The 22,446-nt window shown below is 47.3% G+C and overlaps 2 protein-coding genes across 4 annotated transcripts in view; both read left to right on the top strand.

The window, feature by feature from the left end:
* The window catches only part of LOC146073931 (matrin-3-like), a 42,541-nt gene extending 34,154 nt beyond the window's left edge, over positions 1 to 8,387 (top strand). For 2 of the 3 annotated variants that reach the window (XM_083181513.1, XM_083181514.1), the window contains exons 11-15: positions 1,249 to 1,295; positions 1,650 to 2,010; positions 2,156 to 2,498; positions 4,077 to 4,198; positions 5,823 to 8,387. In XM_083181513.1, coding sequence (XP_083037639.1) covers positions 1,249 to 1,295; positions 1,650 to 2,010; positions 2,156 to 2,498; positions 4,077 to 4,198; positions 5,823 to 5,867 — 918 coding nt within the window. In that variant the 3' untranslated portion in view covers positions 5,868 to 8,387. The remainder of the gene's footprint in view (positions 1 to 1,248; positions 1,296 to 1,649; positions 2,011 to 2,155; positions 2,499 to 4,076; positions 4,199 to 5,822) is intronic. The other variant, XM_083181515.1, reaches the window with a different exon arrangement.
* Positions 8,388 to 16,662: 8,275 nt separating this feature from the next.
* LOC146073929 (matrin-3-like) overlaps positions 16,663 to 22,446 on the top strand; it is a 33,787-nt gene continuing 28,003 nt past the window's right edge. Inside the window, exon 1 of the mRNA XM_083181512.1 lies at positions 16,663 to 16,795. The gene's annotated coding sequence lies outside the window, so the exon portion shown is untranslated. The remainder of the gene's footprint in view (positions 16,796 to 22,446) is intronic.

Here is a 22,446-nt window from a genome sequence, read left to right as displayed (position 1 = left end):
GGTTCTGGTCAGTATATCGCGGCAGCTAGGCACGGTGACCGCACTGCACGCAATTCCAGACCGGAATGGCGTCTGCAGTGCAGTCACCGTTAGTTTAAACCCCCCTCCATGGCTGTGATTGGTTCGTCGGTCCGACGAACCAATCACGGCCTTTGGGGGCGGGCGGGGTGAGGTGGGGTGACACCAGTGTCACCCTTACACCCCGCGGTGATTGGTGCTGTACTTTACAGCACCAATCACCTCCGATCCCTGTGTCACCGGCGAACGTTATTCGCCGGTGACACAGAAAACGCTGTGAATGGCTGTTCACACTGAACAGCCAATCACAGCGATCGCCGACGGGGGGGCGGCATCGCAGCCCCCCCTGGGCATGCAGGGACATGTCTGCTGTCAGGGACAGCAGACATGTTTAAACTGTCACCGCGTCTATAGACGCGGTGACAGTTTAAAGCCATGACGTACATTTACGCCATGTGTCGGGAAGTACTTCCCGACCATGACGTAAATGTACGTCAAATGTCGGGAAGGGGTTAAAGGTGGATAATTAAGTAAATATTTTATTTTTCTCATTCCATATTTTTGGGGATGGATGTATTGCGGCACAGGTGGCCAGCCGAACTGTGTTTTCTTCTTTTTTTTTTAAAGGAACAGTTATTTACATGGTGTATTGCCTTGTAAATGACTGCCTATTTATAAAGAAAAAAGCCTGCGTTCAGCAAACTTCCCACACGGCTGCTGGACTCCTACTGCAATGCATCAAGCCGTTCATGTTTTATACTTTAGTGTTGTGTTGGATGTGAATGGACTTACTGGCTTTTCAGCCATTTCAAATAATTCCCCTATAGTCATATGTTCCTCTTTTCAACTTCTAATGCTGGCCACACATCAGACCAACTTTCCTCCAACCATCCAATTAGTTGCTTGGATGGAATAAAAATATGCTACTAGATGGGAGCAAATGTAATATTTACTTCAGAAATTTGCTCACAAAATCTGGAAAAGGACAAAAACTGTCGTTCAGACACGGTACTGGAGTTTGATTTAAACAATTTGACTGAATGTTTTTGTCCGTTTTTTTCCTGGGTTTGTGAGCACATTTCTGATTGTCCTTTGCTCCCATCCAGTACTAGACTTTTATTCCATTAAAGCAACTAGTTAAATGGTTGGAGGAAAGTCGGTCTCATGTGTGGCCACCGTCAGTAAAGTTTATATAACTTTTTTTTTTTTTTTATTTGTTTTTCCATTTAGATTCCAAACAAGAATCTGGAGCAGTTACAGCAAAAAGAAAAAAACAGGTAATTCCTTTAGATGTTGCGGGTAGCATAATTTTCATGACTCTGTGAAAGATCCTAGATGGCTTTTAGATATGAAGATCTTGCTCCAGATTTCTGTATATCACTGGCTTAAGTTTTGCAATTGTGCAATAACCAAATGAGAATTCCAAAGATAAATGTTTCCTTCCATAGTTGGTAACGGTATGTTAAGCTCATCGCCCTTCAATCATATAAGGGAAGACTTTTCTGAAAGACGTCTATTGTAGACTTTGACCCAGTTCTTTGGCTCGGTGGAAAGGAACATTTTTTACATTTTAGGTTCCCCTTTTTTAATCCTGGAAATACCAAAACCTGAGGTGTTTTGTTTCTCCCCAGTAGAAAAAGAGCTCATTCGCCTGAGCGAAAGAATGGCATGAAAGACAAGCAGCTAAAGACTGATAACAGTCAGAAAGCCGAAAGCAGCGACGGTGAAAACAAGTCTTCTCAGATGGTCACCACGGAGGAGGCCGACCAGGAGGAGTCCGATCAGAAAGATATTGTGACCGACTCGTGTGAGCCTGAGCTTGTAGAGGAGGACGAAACTGCCGTTCTCTTGGAAACCAGCAGCTCTGTCGGCGATGACGCAGAAATGGCTGACACAAGTGAGGTGTACACTAAAGAGGAAGATGAGGAGAAAGTCGAGGGGCAAGAACCAATCACCTCTACTCCAGTTGTCAAAGTAACAGATGAGAAAAAGGTACAGATGTACTCCTATGCTGTAATAAAATGTACTATATAAATATAAAGGTCTTTACACCCGGTTTGTATGCATTTTATTTGTGACTTTGGCACCTGTGATCCAGATGTGCACATCTCTCTAATATGACTATTTTGGTTTGTAGAGGGCACACCGCTATCCTGGGGATATTGAGGACTTTTTAACTCTTGATGAAGTTGGCGATGATGAGGATCCCGCAAGTCACAAGCTGAAGTCTCATGCTGCCGAGGATTCTGCAGACCAGACAGATAAAGCGGAGGGTAGCTCAATCATGACGAGCACAAGTGTGGAGGAGACCGAGCAGGAAAACGAGGCTGTCGCACAACCGGAACCAGAAGTAATTCAAGAGACGTGTGAAGCCTCTGAAAGCGCTGACTCTCAAATGGCTCCGGATAGCGAAAGTGCAGCTGAAACAAGCGCAACAGAAACTGTAGAGCTGGGCCCCTATAGACCCAATAATCCTGTTGGTAAGGCTTGCTTCTTTTCAGTGTGCTCTGAGGCAAGTGTGGGTGGCCTCCAAGATTGAAGGGGAGGGCTTTCTAGATGTTTGCATTCCCCAAACTTCCGACGGCGTACACTCCACCTCCTCTCCGCCAGGTCCCACAGAAGGTGTAGCCTCTGAAATCAAAGGTGGTCCACGTGAGACTATATTATTGAGAGATCAGTTTCAACTTTGATTCAGATGAAGGATGACTCTTCCCTGGGAAGATCTGGTTGAGATGTGGGGAGAAGACAACAGCTGTGCTTGTCTGCTTGTGGTTAGAGGTGTATTACGGCATGCGGTTAAACCTGTACTATTTCTTTTTACCTTGTATTGGTAAGATACTGAGATCAGAGCATACCAGGATAGCCATGTATAAAATGCACAATCTGCTCACATTTGATGAGCATATTCTTTTTGTAATCTATCTTATCCAATTTAGTGTCTCTGTGGTCTTCACCTCCGAGGCCGCCATTTTGTTACAACTTGTCCCTAACCAGTGATGTCTACAGTAACATGGCTGCTTCCGCGGTACTTGTTTCCTATCTGGGCGCCCGCTAAGTTAATTGCGCACCATGCTATTCTCCGTAGAGAAATCTGATCGCATCGCATTGTACACATACACGATATTGAACGATGCGATGCGATTCGATTTCCCATAGGAAACAATGTTAAATGGATAAATTTACCCAAATCAGCATAGGGAAGAATGGTAAATGGGCCAGAAACCCCAAAAAAACCCACAGAGCAGTGGAATGTCCCCCCAAAAGTAGTTGACGCCACCCCGCCATCAACGTGAACCCGAAGCGTGGCGGTACGCGTCCTCCGACCTTTTCATGCCCTACTATCCACTAGGGCGTGGAGTGAGAATAGAATAGTGTGGCGAGCGCAGCGAGCCACCGAGCCCGAAGCGTGGCGAGCGGACGCGGATACCTTCACAGGTAAACGCGTCCCCTCGCGGGCTTCCCAGGTGTCCGCGTCGCCATGGACACCTGGGAAGCCCGCGAGGGGACGTGTATAACTGTGAAGGTATCCGCGTCCCCTCGCTGCGCTCGCCACGCTTCGGGCTCGGTGGCTCGCTGCGCTCGCCACACTATTCTATTCTCACTCCACGCCCTAGTGGATAGTAGGGCATGAAAAGGTCGGAGGACGCGTACCGCCGCCCCTCGCGGGCTCGCCACGCTTCGGGTTCACGTTGATGGCGGGGTGGCGTCAACTACTTTTGGGGGGACATTTCAATGTTATGGGGTGTTTTTGGCCCATTTACTATTGTTCCTATGATAATTTGGCTAAATTGAGCCATTTCACATTGTTTCCTATGGGAAATCGCATCGCATCGTTCAATATCGTGTACGATACGATGCGATCCGATTTCATTACGGTGCCGTACGTAGAAAACCTGGGCGCCCACATAGGAAACAAGTACCGCTTCCGCTGTGGTTAGCGAACCCTGTAATCACCCTGTGATTGCTCATTTGAAGTGGCTGATTCATACATAACCAAAGTTTTGGCTGCAGTAAACTACATTTATTTTCTTTTATATACTTAACAATTTTCTTTTCAGGAGTGGAATATGTGATTCCCAAGACTGGTTTCTATTGCAAACTCTGTTGCTTATTCTACACAACTGAAGATGTGGCAAAAGTTACACATTGTAGCAGCTTGTCTCACTATCAGAAGCTGAAGGTGAGTTTATTATAGACCCCTTTATAGCATAAGGCTGGCCTATATGGAGCTTGCCGTGCTATAGGGTCATCTTTCCTTGTGGCATGCAACTAAGGTTTTTATGTTCTACATTTCTGAAACATTTAGTTCTATGGTATTGTGTAGTACAGGTTGGGTCTCCCTTATCTGTGTATTCCAAAAACCGAAATATTCTGAAAACAGTGGTAGGTACTTGTGTACAATCACGGCTCCCACGATGTGCATCGCATAGCAAAAAATCGCATCGCATGCGATTTTTTTTTTTTTTTTTTTTTTACAGAAATGCATCCAAATGCATTGAAATTAGTATCAAACATGTTCAATGGCCCCCAAATGTCATTTTTGAGGCTGTGCCACCCCCATTATCAACGCAAACCCGAAGTGTGGCGAGCGCAGCGAGCCCGCGAGGGGCGGTGGTATGCGTCCTACGACCGTTTCATACCCCCACTATCCACGTCGGCGTGGAGTTGAGAATAGAGTGTGGCGAGCGGACACGGATAACTTCACAGGTATACGCGTCCCCTCGCAGGCTTCACAGGTGTCCGCGTCCCCTCACGGGGCTCGGTGGCTCGCTGCGCTCGCCACACTTTCTATTCTCAACTCCACGCCAACGTGGATAGTGGGGGTATGAAAAGGTCGTAGGACGCGTACCGCCGCCCCACGCGGGCTCGCTGCGCTCGCCACGCTTCGGGTTTGCGTTGATAGTGGGGGTGGTACAGCCTCAAAAATGACATTTGGGGGCCATTGAACATGTTTGATACTATTTTCAATGCGATTGGATGCTTTTCTGTTAAAAACTGCAAAAATCGCATGCCAGGAGCCGTGAAAGTACACAAGTACCCAGTGGTATTTTATAAGCCCCCTTCTTTTCGCACTTGCCTTGTCCCCCCTATGTCCATGGCGGCCTTCAGAATCCTCTCCAGCAGCGGTGCATTGTGCCGGTGACCTCACCGGCACACTCAAGCAATGCACCCCTGGGACCGGAGATGCTGCTGGAGAGGATCCTGAAGGCCAACGGGGGACATTGTGGACGTCGGGGCACCATCAAAGGACCAGGTAAGTATGGGGGAAAAATATGCCAAAATCCCATAGCCAAAATGCTTGTGGCCCCGAGCATTTTAAATAAGAAAGACACTACCTGTACCATCTTGTGCGACTTCTCTCAGGAGATATATTGCACCCGATCACCCTTGAACCGCCCAGCAGCGTCTCAGTCAGGAGCAGGATCGCATACGATACACCTTACACTGTGTCCTTTTGCAAATGCTGTGGGATCTGGCCAATTCTACGTGCAGACCTTGCGATGGCCAGCTTAAGAGTATTGGTGATAAGCAAAGCAAAGCAGCTCTATATAAAAGAACTAGCTTGTATGATATCAAACCAAAGTAGACGCCTCTACTGTAAACTTTAGCAGGGGAAGAAATACGGTATAAAAGCTCATTTAATTGAGCATATGGAGTCCATTAAACAGTAGCTTTATAGTAGAGGGATGTCTTATTTTACACATTCTGCTGTAAATATGCCTGTATCGAACTACGGTGCCTTTTTAAAATGTATCCGAGCAAATGATACTTATTTATCAATGTCCATTATTTCCTCTCCACAGAAAGCAATGAAGAAAATCTCAAAGATTCCAGAGAAGAAAAATTAAGCGATCGAAGGATGTTTAGTTTTTTTTTATCTCGTTTTTATTTTGCAGCGTACAAGAATATACTAAATGTTACTGTGTTTCAATAGTTTAAAATGCATAGTATGTTTTTTTCTTTGTTTCATTATAAAAAGGCCAATAGAACAGTTTTATGTTTCAAATAAATATAGCTACAAAGTTACTAATTTTGTCACATGAAAGGCTTTTTTTTTTCTTTGGGGGGGTGTTTACGAGTCGGACATCATCTGATGGTCAATGTTTGATTCTGCTTCAAGTCCCCCCTCTCAAGAAACTCTTCACACTTTAAGACTTGAAGTAAATATATTGCACAAGCTGGGAGACCCTACAATCTTCTTCTTCGGCTTACTCTGTGGAGGTAGCTATTTTGTGTGTAATGAATATTCCAGTGACGTCCGAGAACTCCATGACTTATGATGTGTTCCTGAGGCCCTAATCCTAGAGACCGGCTAGACTGCGTTGTCTGAAGTCATGGTTCTGCCCACATAGCATCTGTTGCCTCCTTTGAGTGCCGGCGACCAGAAAATATTGTTTGAAAGCGAGAAATGTAACGCAGAACTTTCTGGAAACTTCATTTTATATTTTGTTTCCCTCTTGCCAGATGGTCTCATTTCTGGAACCCGTATTGCTTACTGGGGAACCCTGATAAAGAGGTATTCACCTTCCCTGAACATGCGATTGGGTTCCCAGGAAATGCTGGAGAAAAAAGCTTATTTATGGATCTAGAGCAGTTCACAGTATTTTTTTTATTTGAATAACCGAAACCCACTTTTTTCAATGGCTTCTTATAGTTTACGGATTATACATTTCTGTGTTGCATATCTTTTTGGCTTGTACGACTGGCAGGTTTACATTCTCCTGTATAAAGATTGAAGTGCTTCTCTTGGATTAATATTGGGATCCTTGCATATTCACGAGGCCTCATCCAAATTATGTACAGATCTAAGATGACCGTTTTATCATGGTGAGGCCTATGGTCATGTAAAGTAATTTCTCGTGCTATTTGCAAATGCCTATAGTACAAAATGGGTAAGGCATCTTGTGGCACTACAAATCCCCAGCATGTCCTGCAACGGTCTTGCTGTTAGGGCATGCTGGTATATGCAGTTCTGCAGCAGCTGAGGTGGTGCCAGATATTAACTTCTTGCAACGGTATTTGGTCATGACTTTTTTTTTTTTTTTAGTACGTTTTTCTTGTACACAAAGATTGTTTTTGCAATTCAAACAGTCTGGTTTAAAAAAAAAATTTTGTATCATTAATATTACCAGTATTCAAAAACTGTGTACATCGAATGTTGAACACTGTTTAATGTTCTTAGTTTAAAGTGGCTCACCATTGGATCTGCTACTAGGGCTGTTGAGCCTGACTAGACGTTGGACCTGAAAGGGTTAATATTGTGATGAGAAGACTTTGTGCTGAAATCTTCTTCTCATCTGGGCTCCTATCGTATGGTGATCGGAGTCTGACGGTGTCTTATAGATTTTTTTTTTTAGACAAATTTCCGTTGTCTCCAGAGTGGTGAATGCAGATCTTTGCATTCACCAGACGCAGTTTGTTCTGGATTCTGGCATAATTCTGCATATATCAGTATTAAAGAGTTTGGTCACTTTCTAGTATAATGAAATAGTATTCTGCATACAGCTATTGCTCTAGCCCACAGGTTCTCAAAGTTGGTCCTCAGGACCCCACACAGTGCATGTTTTGCAGGTCTCCTCACAGAATCAAGTGAAATTAGCTCCACCTGTGGTTCTTTAAAAATGTGTCAGTGAGTAATGAGTGCACCTGTCGGGTGCCCTGGAAAACGTGAACTGTGTGGGGTCCCGAGGACCGACTTTGAGAACCACTGCTCTAGCCCATGCAATCAGCTGTCTTCCACCTATTATTGCTGGTGGGTACAGGCAGTAAGTATTGCCACATGGCTGCTGCAGCTAAGCCGGTTGTCGAGTTATTGGTGTAAAACGGCTTACTGTACACCAGTGGTGTCAATCTCATGGCCCTCCAGCTGTGGCGGGACTTCACTGCCCAGCATGCCCTGCCACAGATTTTATATAACGGTTTGCTAAAACAGTGGCAGGGCATGCTGGGACGTGTAGTTCCATAACAGCTGGAGGGCCATGAGTTTGACACCACTGCTGTACACCATTGCTGATTGCATTTTATGTAAGGATATTGCACCTTAAACCTGTGAAGCCTTGTTGATTTTGGATATCCATGAATTGGAAATATTGATGTGACTTGTTTCTTTTATACAATGCCATATTTTTCCTCCTACTCATTCATAAGGTATCCTGATGCCATCTTGTCAGTGTACAGCTTATGTGTAGATACTACATGTCTGGTTTTTCATGTACAGCAGATCCAAGCTTTATTTGCATACATCTCAAGTATTACATTGTTCTGATTCAAGCTGTTAACTCTCTGTATTTGTATTACTGACCATTGTTTTACTGTGTTTGTCCTACTATCTATAGTGATGATGGTATTAAACCTTATGTTGAGTGTGATGGTCCCAAACTATTATTTTGTATCTTCAAATATATTATTGTGCATGTATCCTAACTAGCCACCACCCATATGCTAGTTATGGATAAGGGGAGTTATGGTAAAACCTACCTTCGGTTAACTCCCTTTCTTCAAGGTTCCTGGGCCCACAGGGATTACATCAGGGTTGTAGGCGGATCCAGAGGACCGGGCACCAACTTCTCCAAAGCTTTCAGAGCTTCCCATAATGCCTGGCTCCTCTCCCCTACAACCCCGCCTCCATGCTAGGCTAGTCAGTTATTTTACCAAGCCCCAGCAGGAAGCAGAAAAGGACAGAGTACACAACACCAGCACGCACATGTACAGGCCTACAGAGAGGCCAGCAAGCAGATCGCATGCCCCACAGACATCAGGCGTACTACGGTGGGCCCAGGAACCTCGACGAAAGAGTTAACCGAAGGTAGGTTTTTACCATAACTCCTCTTTTCTTCTTCGGGGTTCCTGGGTCCCATAGGGATTACAAAGCAGTATTCTAAGGGTGGGTAGACGCCTGAGTGGTCAGTAGAACTTGGCTGCCCCAAATGCAGCATCTTGGGAAGCAAATGTATCGAATGCATAGAACTTCAGAAACGTGTGGACCAAGGACCACATAGGTGCCTTGCACAGCTGCTCTGCGGAAGCACCTCGCCTAGCAGCCCATGACGGACCAACCGATCTAGTGGAATGTGCAGGGATCTAGGCAGATAATGGGAGATTAGCCTTCTCATAAACCTGTTGGATCGCATCCTAATCCATCACGCTAAGGACTGCTTGTGAGCAGGCCACCCTCTTTTATGGAACCCATAGAGAACAAACAAGGCGTCTGAACGCCTAATGGATTCAGTTCTTTGAACATATGTCCGAAGAGCCCTTACCACGTCTAAAGATCTCTCTTTTGAAGACAACTTGGAAGAATTTAGGGCAGGAACCACACTCTCTTGGTTCATGTGGAACTTTGAAACCACCTTGGGAAGGTGGGAGGGCCTAGTCCTAAAAACAGCCCTGTCCTTCTAGAAAATAAGGAACGGGGAGCAACAAGATAGCACCCCTAAGTCAGAGACTCTACTGGCAGAGGCAATTGCCATTAGGAAGACCACCTTGACTGTAAGCCATTTCAACTCAGATGAGTTCAAAGGCTCGAAAGGCGGTTCTGAGAGAGCAGAAAGAACCACGGTTAAATCCCATGGGGCAACCGGAAGAGTGTACGGGGCTGAATCCTCAGTACCCCCTGAAAAAAAATGTGAACATCAGGAAGTGTGGTCAACTGTCTTTGAAACCACACCGATAAAGCGGACACCTGGACTCGAAGGGAAGCCAGGAGTAGACCCTTATCCAGACCGCTCTGAAGAAAAGCCCACAATCTAGCCACCTTAAACTGTTTGGTGACGAGCAACTTTGCCCTACACCAAGCAAAATAAGTGTGCCACACTCAATAGTAAATCCTCGACGAGGCTGACTTACTGGCCTGGAGCATGCTCTTTGCCACTTTTGTTTCTCAAGAGCCACGCTGTCAAATGTAGCCTCTTCAGATCCGGATGTAGACATGGTCCCTGACCTACAGTATTAGGACCTTCCGCAGAGGTAATTGGTTGACAGCTGTACTAGATCTGAGAACCAGTGTCGTCTGGGCCACGCTGGAGCCACTAGGGTGAGCACTCCTCCCTCCTTGAACTTCCTGAGAACTCAAGGAAGAAGAGACACTGGTAGATAAACGTATGGCAGATGAAAGTTCCACAGAACCGACAGTGTCCATGAATGCTGCCAGGGGATCCCTGGCTCTGGAACCGAATAAAGACACCTTGTGATTGTACCGAGAAGCCGTCAGATCCACGTCTGGAGTGCCCCACCTCTTGGCTATTTGACAAAATACCTCGGGGTGCAGGGACTATTCTCCCGCATGAATGTCCTGGGAAGTCTGCCTCCCAGTTCAGAACTCCTGGCAAGAATACCGATGATCTGACTGGCACGTCTTTCGGCCCATTGGAGGATCCTGGATACCTCCCTCATTGCTTCTATGCTTTGTGCCTCCTTGGTGGTTTATATAAGCCCCCGTGTCGCCCTGCAACAGATCCTGGAACAACTGGAGAGCGTTGAACACTGCCCGCAGCTCTAACAGGTTTATGGACAACCTGGCTTCCTTGCAAGGATCGAGATTCTATTACGGCTCCACAGTCCCACAGGCTTGCATCCATAGTAAGTAGCACCCATTCTGAGATCTAAAAGGGCCTTCCCACCCTCAGATGGGAGGGAGTCCAACAGCCACCACTGAAGAGATGCCTGTACTTCTTGGGTTGGGCTCATCTTTCGAGAGCGTATAGATTGGGAACAGCCATCACATCTGGCCAGGATCAGTCTCTGCAGAGGGCGAGAATGAAACTGCTCATTCGACCATGTCAAATGTGCAAACCATCAGGCCCAGGATTTTCATTGCATGATGAACAGAGACCTTCTATAGCCGAAGGCTCGGAATCTTGGCCTGTACCTGTTTTAATCTCTGAGCATGAGAGTCCAGCAGGGCTCCCAGATGTATCATTTGTTTGGAGGGCACCAGGGTGGATTTCTTCCAGTTTATAAACCAGCCGTGAGACTGGAGGTGATTCAGCAGGGTTTCCTGTGAATTGGCCAAAATTAGTATATCGTCCAGGTACGAAAGTACTCTGACCCCCTGGCATCTCAGAAACTCCTTCATCACCACCATTATTTTTGTGAAGATTCTGGGCCGTGGCCAACCCGAACGGGAGGGCCGCAAACTGGTAATGGTTTGACATTGCAAACCGTAGGAACTGCTGGTGGGATAGTGCAATGGGGACCTAAAATACGCATTCTATATGTCCAGTGACACATGCCAGCACAATGGACCTGAGAGTTTCCATACGGAACTTGGACACCATCACAGATTTTAAATTCAGAATAGGTCTGAATGTCCCGTTTGGCTTCAGGGCCAAGAACAAGGTGGAATAATACCCCTGGCCTCGTTGATGCTGAGGCACAGACACTACTACTCTGGACTGTTGCAAGGACTCTACTACCTAATGTAGACCAGGACCTTTTCCGTGGGTCCCTGGCAGAGGCGTAGGGAGGGCGGAGTCAGTGGAGCACACGCTCCGCGTGCTGGCAGGGCACCGACCCCCCTTCCGCAAATGAGCCCGGGAGTCCAGGGACCAGGACTTGCTTCTGCTCGCAGGGGCGAAACTACTGGCGGTGCAGACTGTGTCCAAGCTAGTTTATGGGGCCAGCTCCCGTCTGCACCACAGCCGCCATTTCTCCATCAATCCATTTTTTTTTTTTTGCTCGGCAGTGCTGGGACCTGCGGAATGATGGGATTTGCGCAGCTGGGGGGGTTTGGAGAGTGACTGATTGGATCTCTGTTGTAGATCCGATCCGCGGCACTTCTTCCCCTAGTGACAGCTGCCTGCGCCTGTCATACATAACACAGGCAGCAGCGTCCACAGCGTGCTTACATCTTCTCCCTGCTACTACTATGTCTACATCAGCGCTGTCCATCCTTCCCCCATCTGCTTTAATGCTATCCCCTCCTCCATCATAGCAGCAGCCACACACTATGGAGGAGCCAGTGGGCCTGGGCAGAGCCTGCAGCAGCTCTAAAGTTAGTCAGCACAGTGTCAGGTATGTGCTGGTGAAAGGTGTAATCTGTAAATGGGGGGGGGTCATGTAAATGTGTGCTGGGGAGGGGGGTCATGTAAATGTGTGCTGGGGAGGGGGGGGGTCATGTAAATGTGTGCTGGTGAGGGGGGTGGCATGTAAATGGGTGGTGGCATGTAAATGTGTGCTTGGGGAGGGGGGGTGACGTAGGTTATGTAAGGGTAGAATCATATGGGGAGTAGTGTGTGTGACAGGTATAGGGAAATGGTGATCGCTGTTAGGGGTGTATGTGGGTTGTGCAGTGTTAACAAGCGGGGGAGAAAAATAGGTGTAGGAGGAAGGGCAGGGCCCGCTACGAGTGATAGCCTATCCACTAAGGTGCCCAGCAGTTGAGTAAAGGTTGGCCAAGGGGGCTGCTGGGCCTGTGAGGCCGTAGGGGGAGTCGCTGGGATATGGCAAGTAACACACAGGCTATCCTGCGCTTCCTGATTGGACAGCAGTGCTGGTGCTCCTCACTGGTCATTGCAAGTGGCTACTAATGGGAATCCCGATCACACCTGAAGCTCTATGCCCAGTGATCCGATACATGTGTGACCAAACTCACTGTATCCCTAGTACACCCTGTCTAGCAGTAGCAGGAGTATGTATAGTGTAACACACAGCAGATACAATGCAGTATTACATATATAAATCAGCACATATAGGGCCTTATTTTGGTTCATTCTTTATGACAAAATCCTTCTTAGATGGGCAAAACCATGTGCACTGCAGGTGGGGCAGATGTAACATGTGCAGAGAGAATTAGATTTGGGTGGGGTTTTACTTCAAAGTGAGATCTATATTGCAGTGTAAAAATAAAGCAGTCAGTATTTTCCCTGCACAGAAACAAAATTACTCACCCAAATCTAATTCTCTCTGCACATGTTACATCTGCCCCCCTGCAGTGCACATGGTTTTGTCCATCTAAGAAGGATTTTGTCAGAAAGAATGAACCAAAATAAGGCCCATAGTCACACATGCAACAGTAGAAAGGGAGAGTGTGTGAGCCCACACCAACTACTGTATAACTACTGATCTGGCCGAAATCTGACCAAAATCGGCTAGTGTATGGGGGCCTTTAGACTAATGTTACAGCGTTCTCCTTTTCATCAGTTTCATCTTGAGGTTATTCCTCCTTAGTCTGTCCTCTAATTTGTTGTTTTATCTCTTAAAGGGGCAGATGTATTAAGCCTTAACAAGAGATAAATTCAAGTGTGATAAGGAGAGATAAACGTCCAGCCAATCAGCTCCTTACTGACTTTTTTCAAACACAGCCTGTAACATGGCAGTTAGCAGGTGATTGGCTGGACGTTTATCTCTCCTTATCACACTTACATTTATCTCTTGTTAAGGCTTAATACATCTGCCCCAAAGTTTTCACTTATTCCTGGATACTCTGCTGTCTTTTTAAGTGGTGGTTATGGGCTTTATCTGTCATTTTATTCTCCATTTGATTTGTTCTTTCCCCTAATTCAGAAACCTCTTTCTTTATTTTGTGTATTGTAGGCGAGAACTCGTGTGTAATGAACAGCGAATGTCTGCCGATTCGCCGCGGTTTTCAATGGGGTTTTTAGTCAAATTCGCAGAACGTGTATTCAATGCTCAAATGGAGAACTGCTTTCTCCAGTGATTTTCGCCATGATTCACCGTTTTGCATTTGTCATCTTTTTAAGGTGAACTGGAATGTGATCTTATAAAATAAAGGTTTTTTTTGTGTCAAAAGAAATCTGATTTTGTTTCTGTGAAGGGGCATGCTATTTTTATTCATGTGCTTGCAGCACATGAATATATATTTAATTTTGAATTGTTTATTTTTTTTTTACACATTCGCCAGCCGCTCATTAATATTCATATATACACTGGTCCCGATCATTAACTATGTAGGTGCGGCTCCCTATCCCAGTCCCCTGCCAGCTCTCCCTGTGTGCCTGCCAGCCCTCCTTCACCCCCACATTGTCTGGCGCAGGCAGGGAGGCTTCCATCTCTCTGCCTACCGCCGTCCCCCGGCTCCCTGCGGCATTCGCTGGTGGGGTTAAAATTTGCCACCGGGGCAGCAAGCCCCTGAGGCGTTGAATAGGGGGTGAGGTAGGGCTGGCAGCCAATGCACCAGCCCCCCGGAACCCGGCGATTGTGCAGCGAATCCAAAACGGGATTTGTTGCACAGGGTGAATTAAATCATTGAATCGCTGCCATAGACAGAACCGACTTATTTATATATATATATATTATTTTATACAAAAATTTATATATTTTGTTTGATTTCCTACACACGTTTTAGTAAAATATGTTATGTGATGAATTGTCTGACTGTATTATAGGCAATACCCTACATACAGCACTAACCCGCACAGCGTGGCTCTGCTATTCTGCAGACATAGTCTGCAAGGCTATGCATGGACAAGTGATGGGGTCTGCAGGTCTGTGACCTGTGCAGTATTTCAAATGAGACTGTTGGTACAAACAAAGGTATTGCATATATGTGCGCTTATATAGTCATATACTTGTAGATTTAATTATTCACTTGTATGTTGTACGTTTCACTGTCACTTATTCACCGAGTAAGCGATTCTACTCTGTCCTGGCACCTTACACACAATATTGTTGATATGGTTTCTATGACAACTGACAGTGGCTGATGATGCCATCTCCGTGCGCCCTGCAGAGGGCGGGCATACGGCACTGTCCATGCAGTTACGGTTTGCTGGGGGTACTTAATGGTGAGTGTACACTATGTTTGATATGATTTTGATGTGCTTGAAAAAAGCCATTGAAGGCTGAAATGTTGCTATAAGCATCCAGAAGTGAGTGAATCTGTTTTCAGTCCAGAGTGCCGCCCTGTACATGTATTTATAATATACATCCCCCGGGCAAAGGCAGAATTTATGGAAGGCACCTGGCAAGGACAAAAGGAGTCACTGAGTGCCATTATACGGAAGAGATATATCTATCACCTATGTACATGTCTAGTGTCTGTGTGTCACTGAAACGCTACCATCTGTTAGCAGCAAGTAAGACTACATCTAGCTTTCGAAGCATTTGTGGTACTCCGTGGTAGAGAAACGAAGACAACCCGCTAAGTTTAGCAGGTCAAACTTTTATTCTTTATACATTTTCAAGATGCTGAGATTAAGCTGGCCAACAGCGGTGGACTGAAACGTTTGGAGGGCAAAGCTGGAAAAAAAATTGGCCAAGGATCCGAAGATCGATGGAGCAGACCTTGGTCCAGGGGTGGTCATGTTGCAGTTCAGAATACTGGAACAGCAGAAAGGGACAAATACAGACGAGGCAGGGGACAAGTCGGAGTGGAGAGTTCATATTTATTATCATATCACACATTACAATGTATTGATAGTGTTATAAATGAGGTGGCACTGGAAAACTAAAGACTCTGGCCTACCACTCAACACGAAATTTATGTGAAGCAAACCCCAAAGCTTTAGCGACCAGCTGATCCCATCTCTCAGTTTGTAGACCATCACCTCGAAGAGCAAATAAAGTTTTTTTGCATGACCAAGCTAAGTTGGGGTACTTCAAAATTAAGTAGCTAAGTGCATTTGACAGAGGGTCTGAAGTCTATACACCCCAAATGTGGTGTTCCTGTGACCCTCCTACATGGAGCTATTACTGTTCAGTTGTGACCTTTTTTGGGGTCATAACTCTGGAATTATGGTAGAAGGACAAGTGAGAGGTAATTTAAAAGCAGAGATTCTGGCCTACAACGGAATTATAGGGAGCCCCACATTTTAAAGGCAGCTCTCCACCGTGTTACCCTAAATGCCTCCAGTGTCTCCCTGTCCTGCCCCCCATATAGCCTACAAAGAGTACCCTGTGTACTCCAATTGCCCCAGCATCTCTACATTAACACCCCTACTGCATGTTCCCCAACATGGACTCCTCTGTTTTCAAAATGAGGCACTAGCTTGTTACACCCATATGGCACCCTGTGTATTCCATACCTCCCAACATGACCCTCACAATGCTCTGTTTCTGGACTTCCCTCTTGTTGTATGATTGCCATCACCTGTTTTAAACAAGTTAAGTAATAAGAAAGGTGTCTCAACACAGGTGACGGCAATCATTAATTAAGAGGGTAATCCAGGAATAGAGTATTTTGTCCCTCCTGGAGATGGTCATGTTGGGAGGTATGGTATTCTAATGCACCCCCCCCCCCCCCCCCCTCTGCATCCTCACAGCAAGTTCACCTACATTGCCTATGCATCCCAAATTAATCCAGTATTCACATAGCCTGACTTATCCTCCCCCTTACAACCTGTCTCACCCCATATAGCACTCTGTGCACCCCAAATGCCATCCAGTTTATGCCTGACCCATGCCCCCTACCTGCAGCTTATTGCAGCCACATGCCCCTAACGCCCCCAGCGTTTGCCTAACCTGTCAATACAAAAGGTACCCTGGGTACCCCAGCATTTTCCATGCAGCCCTCCCCACAGCATTTGCCTGACCTGCCATCTGTCTGTACACCAATTGTACCCCAGCATCTCCCACACTCAAAGGCCTCGGGGATGTCACTTGCAAACAGCGTCAACCCGGGGAAAGCATCGGTATGCATCTACAGTCACACTCACGCAGCCTCCCAGGACCGGAGGATGCCTCTGTTTACTTGCGGTCACGTGGTGTGATGGCCCGGTCTGATTCCGTCAGAGGGCCGCAATCCTGCGCATGCGCAGCGCTACTCTTGCTGCTGGAGGAGAAGGAGGAGGGTGTGCGTTATGTGCGGGCCCGGGGACAGGTAAGGTGGGCAATGGGCATACAGCCTTGTGCTGGTCATTATACCCTGGGCCATCTCCGATATTGTTACCTGCTGAGCGTTATAGGTCCATGTCTCAGACGAGAGCCTATGTGGTCCCTCTGCCTATGTCTCTAAAAGTAGACAACCCAGACCCCAAATTATATGCCCCTACTATACAATAACAATGATTTGGCAATACTCCTCTCTATCCAAACGTTAATCTTTTGTTTCACAATTTATTGTATACAGTACATTTGCAAAGAAAGGCTTGTCAGAATTGCATTTCAGTGTTCCTCCTTATGGCTTGGACAGGTGAGGTCACTATTTGCTATGTTTATCTTAAGGGAAAACACAATGCAGTTACATCCAGTAGGTGCCATAACACTGGATTTTAGGAGTTGCCATCCTTTCTTCTCTCCTCTTTACAATGCTCTTCTCACTTTGATGTTTGAGTGTAGTCTGTCGCCTCGTGTGTGTGATCCACGAGGTTCTGGGGAAGCTCCTATTCATGGTAAAAACACCAAATGTCACAGGACTGCAGTGATATTGGTTGGTGTAAAGGTGCGTACACACGGGGGAGATCTATTGCTCAGCAATATATTGCTCAGTTTCTCCTTTTCTTCAGCGACCAGAGATGGTCGCTGATGTAGGGGAACCTCTGCCGGCGGTGCTGCAGATGTAATCAGCTGGTCGCAGGAGCAAGCTCCTGCGACCAGCGATTAGAATGTGGCTGAAAACAGGAGCGCGCTCCCATCACTAGCAATATGGTCGCCAACGACCATATTCCCAGCGATTTCAGCCCCTATCGCCCCCATGTGTACACAGTTTATGTCCAAGTTTGCCCGTTTTCTCCAGATTCAGACTAATCTGAAAGACCAATCTGAAGAAAACAGGCCAAATTGGAGCTCCGTCTGATAGCCCCATCCACTACGCAGACATCTGAGGCTACAACTGTTTTCAGTTTTGCCTTGGACTCTCCCCGGAATCTGTTCTTACCCTGGGCTAAATTTTCACTCTATTCGCTTCAGATAGATCTGATATGTAGATCATGCCAATACCCATCCAAATGCTCCAGTGTCCCCCATGGAGTGAGAGAACTGGTTAGTAAAAATAAAAAGAATCCTATTTCTCTTTCATCTATCCTGGTGACACAGCTCAACCATGAGATGTAGGAGGGGTCTGAAGGAGCCAGGCACCTATGCTAAAGCTTTGATAGGCAGGCTCCTCCCTTCTGCATCCCAGCATTCCTCAGTTCGTTTTAGGTGCCTACTGGAGTGGGTGCTATGCTGATCTTCTTTAGGACAGGCACAGTGGGAGGCTTCTTTGAGAAGTTCCTCACACTGACAGCGCAGCAGGGGCTGACAGAAGCGCGTCCTGTGAGTTCCCTGTGTGCAGAGAGACACTGAAAGGAGGCTTTTATACTGAGATGACAAAGTGACAAGCTTCCTTCTTCCATACCCCCGCTGATCAGAGAGGGTCATCCAGCAGACAGATAAATACTTTGGCATATATTGGCTTGGTACATTCGCCTGACATTGTGCACTGTGTTTTAAACATGACAGACACAGGGTGCGCTGGCCATGTTAAGTACCTGCAAGTTTTGTGGGCTCAAATTAACACCTGAGCAGATGGCACAAGGGGATATTTGCCCTGTATGTGAAGCTGTACCCAGTGGAGCACAAGCTCAGAGGGTTGAACAGCCAGAGCCTGCATGGGCAGCTGCTTTAGTCAAGTCTGTAACTGCATTGGTGCAAGTTTTAAACAGGCAGAGATGATTTGGTGAGATCTCCCAGGCCGTTGTCGTCCTCTCAACATTCTACTGGCTCTGTTCCTCTTTTTCACAAGGGGAGCCTGCGTTTTTACAGGTAATGCAGAACGCGGCTCAGGGTATACACAAGTTTAATACCCTCATGGAGCAGTTCTCTAAAGAGCCTGTGGTGTCTTCTAGGCACTCCTTATCCTCTCTTCCTATCCTCAGTGTGGATTCAGAGGAGGCGGGAGAGTGTGGGTCAGAGTTGTCCTGGGACCAAAGGGAAGAGATGGAAGTTTCTGTCCCTGGTATAGAAGATTTAATTTTGGCTGTAAAACAGGCATTCAATTGGTCTGAAGTGGATAAGACTCCAATGCAGGGAGTTTTTAAGAGACAGCGTAGAGACGCAGTCACCTTTCCCTCGGGTGAGGGCAGGCAGGATTTGTTAAGTGGGGCTTGGAAAACGCCCGATAAGAGACTCCTGATGCCTAAAAGTTTTTTAAGCCTGTATCCCATACAAGAGGAGCATGTTAAATTGTGGGAAAAGTTCCCCTTGGTAGATGCTTCGGTTGCTAGACTCTCATAAGCTACTGTGCTGCCAGTGCAGGGGGGTGCTGCGTTTAAGGACCCTGTTGACAAAAAGTTAGAGGGTTGTTTTAAAGCAGTGTTTGAAGGTGTGGGATATACACTAGTGTTCCTTCTAGGAACCAAATGAGGCAGGGCGCTGACGTCACTAGAGGGGGCGTGCCCGGGCCGCCGCGTCACTAGAGGGGGCGTCCCCGGGCCGCCGCGTCACTAGAGGGGGCGTGCCCGGGCCGCCGCGTCACTAGAGGGGGCGTGCCCGGGCCGCCGCGTCACTAGAGGGGGCGTGCCCGGGCCGCCGCGTCACTAGAGGGGGCGTGCCCGGGCCGCCGCATCGTTGAAGGGGGCTTGCCCGGCCATGACTACTTCACTGAGCTGCCGGGACGTAGCCATCGCCGGGCAAGCCCCCTTCAGCGATGCGACAGCCCGGGCACTCCGGCGGGACAGACTGCAGGCTGATTTAGTGGGGCGCTGCTAGAGGGGCAGGGCGCATTTTGCCCTTTAAAAATCGTGCAGGGCGCTAAAACAGCCCTGCGGGAACACTATACACTTAGACCTGTTATTGCTGCTGCTTGGGTTTCAAAAGCCATGATAGCGTGGGCAAATAACCTATGTGCCTTATTGCAGCCTGATTCAGAAGCCCTTGCTTTAGCTGAAAAGTTGAAAGCGGCGGCAGAATATACATGTGAGGCTGGTGAAGAGGAGGTCAAAATGGCGTCAAAAGTGTTGGCCATTTCTGTGAATGCAAGGAAAACTTAAGGCATGGGATGATGGGATGCCGACAATGAAAGGCCTTGGCTTTTAAGGGTGAATTACTTTTTTGTTCAGCCATTATTAAACAGGCAACAGGTGGGAAAAGTACTTTCTTTCCCACACCAGCAGTAAAACAAAGTTCATCAAGGTTTGCTGCTTTCCGTTCTTCCTTTCGACCCTACTTTAGAGGAGGTGCGTCCTCCAAGGGACAGTCCAGCAGAGGAGGATTTCTCGCTGGGAAAACTCCAAAATCCCGTTTTGAGGCCTTTACAAAAAAGCAGGCTTCCAAGGGTGAGGAGAAGCCCTCAGCATGAAGGCCAGGTGGCTCCCCAATCTGTCCTCAGGGTGTGGGTAGGTGGGGTTGCCTCTTGCAGTACCGGGATATTTGGACCTTTTTAGGCCAGGATTCTTGGGACCTCAATGTCCCAAGGTTACAGGATAAACTTGAAGAGAGTTCCTCTAAAAAGGTTCCTACCTACACCATTGCCCAGGGAGGCCGCCTCAGAACAGCCCTTTTAGGGCCGGCGCAGTCTCTGTTGGAAATGGGCATTTTACTCCATTATTTTCTTAGTACCAAAGCCAGACAATTCATTCAGACCAATTCTGAATCTGAAGTCCCTAAACCTCCAGTTATGGGTGGATCATTTCAGAATGGAATCCTTGAGGACGGTTCTGCTGAGCCTAGAGCACGGGGAATTCCTAGCGTCTATGGACATTCAAGCCACATATTTACACGTTCCTATATGTGCAGAACATCAGTCTTTACTGCGTTTTGCAATAGGGGACTTACATCTCAAATTTCAGGCACTACCCTTTGGGTTGGCTACAGCCCCGAGGGTGTTTACAAACATTATGGCAGTTATGGCGGCTGCCCTCAGACTAAAGGGCATAGTAGTCAACCCATATTTGGACTACCTGTTGTTCAAGGCGGAGTCTGCAGAGAGCCAACCTTTCAGAGGCTATTCAGTTTTTGCAGAGCCATGGGTGGGTTCTGAAGCTACAAAAGTCTCACCTATGTCCCACTCAGAGACTTTAGTTTTTGGGTGTCATATTGGATACACCTCTATATCGGGTTTTCCTACCGGAATTGAAGGGTAGGGACATTTGTCAGTTAGTCTGGCGGATTCTGGGGTCACCCGACCGGGATTCAGTTAGTATCCCGGATGTCAAAATCCCAACGCCGGAATACCGACCGCCGAAATCCCGGCACTTTGTCCCTCTACGGGTGTTCAGTTTTTGCAGAGCCATGGGTGGGTTCTGAAGCTACAAAAGTCTCACCTATGTCCCACTCAGAGACTTTAGTTTTTGGGTGTCATATTGGATACACCTCTATATCGGGTTTTCCTAACGGAATTGAAGGGTAGGGACATTTGTCAGTTAGTCCGGCGGATTCTGGGGTCACCCGACCGGGATTCAGTTAGTATCCCGGATGTCAAAATCCCAACGCCGGAATACCGACCGCCGAAATCCCGGCACTTTGTCCCTCTATGGGTGTCCATGACACCCATAGAGGGAGAATAAGTTTAGTGTGCCAAGTGCAGTGAGCCCGCAAAGGGAGGGGTGATCCACGCCCACCCCTCCCCCCATGTCGGGATTTCGCCGCCGGGATTTTATACCGATCCCACCCGACACTTCAATTTTGCATTGCCTAAAGTTACTGGGCAACATGGCAACTTTCGAGACCCTTCAGTTTGCCAGGTTCCATTCTCGGCCTTTTCAGTGGAACATTTTGGCATGTTGGTCAGGAAATCCCAAGACCATGAAAACAGAGAAGGTGGTCTTGACACCAGAGACGCGGACCGCTTTGCTTTGGTGGATGGATGTGGTTGCTCTCTTTAGTCTTGGGAGTGGCTGGTGGTCACCACCGACGCTAGTCTCAGGGGCTGGGGAGTAGTAGCTCTGGACATGAGATTGCAGGGCCTGTGGTCTAGGGAAGAATTGGTGTTGCCGATCAATGTACTGGAATTATGGGCAGTCTGGAAGACGTTGTCACAGGCAGAAGAGTGGCTGAGGGGTCTCCCATCTGCATTCAATCGGACAATGCCACGGCTGTGGCATATTTGAACCACCAAGGGGGCATCCCAGCAAGATGGCAATGATGGAAGTGTCTCGAATATTCAGATGGGCAGAGAACAATGTTCCGGCTCTATCTGCAGTTTTCATACCAGGAATGTGAAAGCGGATTTCCTAAGCAGGGAGGAGCTTCTGGAAAGGGAATGGGCATTACATCCACAAGTGTTCCAGGAGATTGTAGCTCTTTGGGGCCTTCCAGAAGTGGACTTTATGGCGTTGAGACACAATTGTCAAGTACCCAGGTTCTGTGCAAGGACCAAGGACCCACTGGCTAGGGTGGTGGATGCCATGACGGTGCCCTGGAATGTCAAGTTAGCATATGTTTTTCCTCCATTCCCAATGATTGCCAGGGTGCTGAAGAGGGTGAAATCGCAAAGAACTTGCGTCATCATGATAGTGCCGGATTAGCCAATGAGATCTTGGTACTCCAGCATTCTGAGATTGTCGACAGCATTGTGGCATCTTCCTCTTCAGCCAAACCTGGTCAGACAGG

This window comes from Crinia signifera, chromosome 4 (genome assembly GCF_055691185.1).
Source record: "Crinia signifera chromosome 4, ASM5569118v1, whole genome shotgun sequence".
Taxonomy (NCBI): Eukaryota; Metazoa; Chordata; class Amphibia; order Anura; family Myobatrachidae; genus Crinia; species Crinia signifera.
This window is presented reverse-complemented; position numbering and strand designations above follow the sequence as displayed.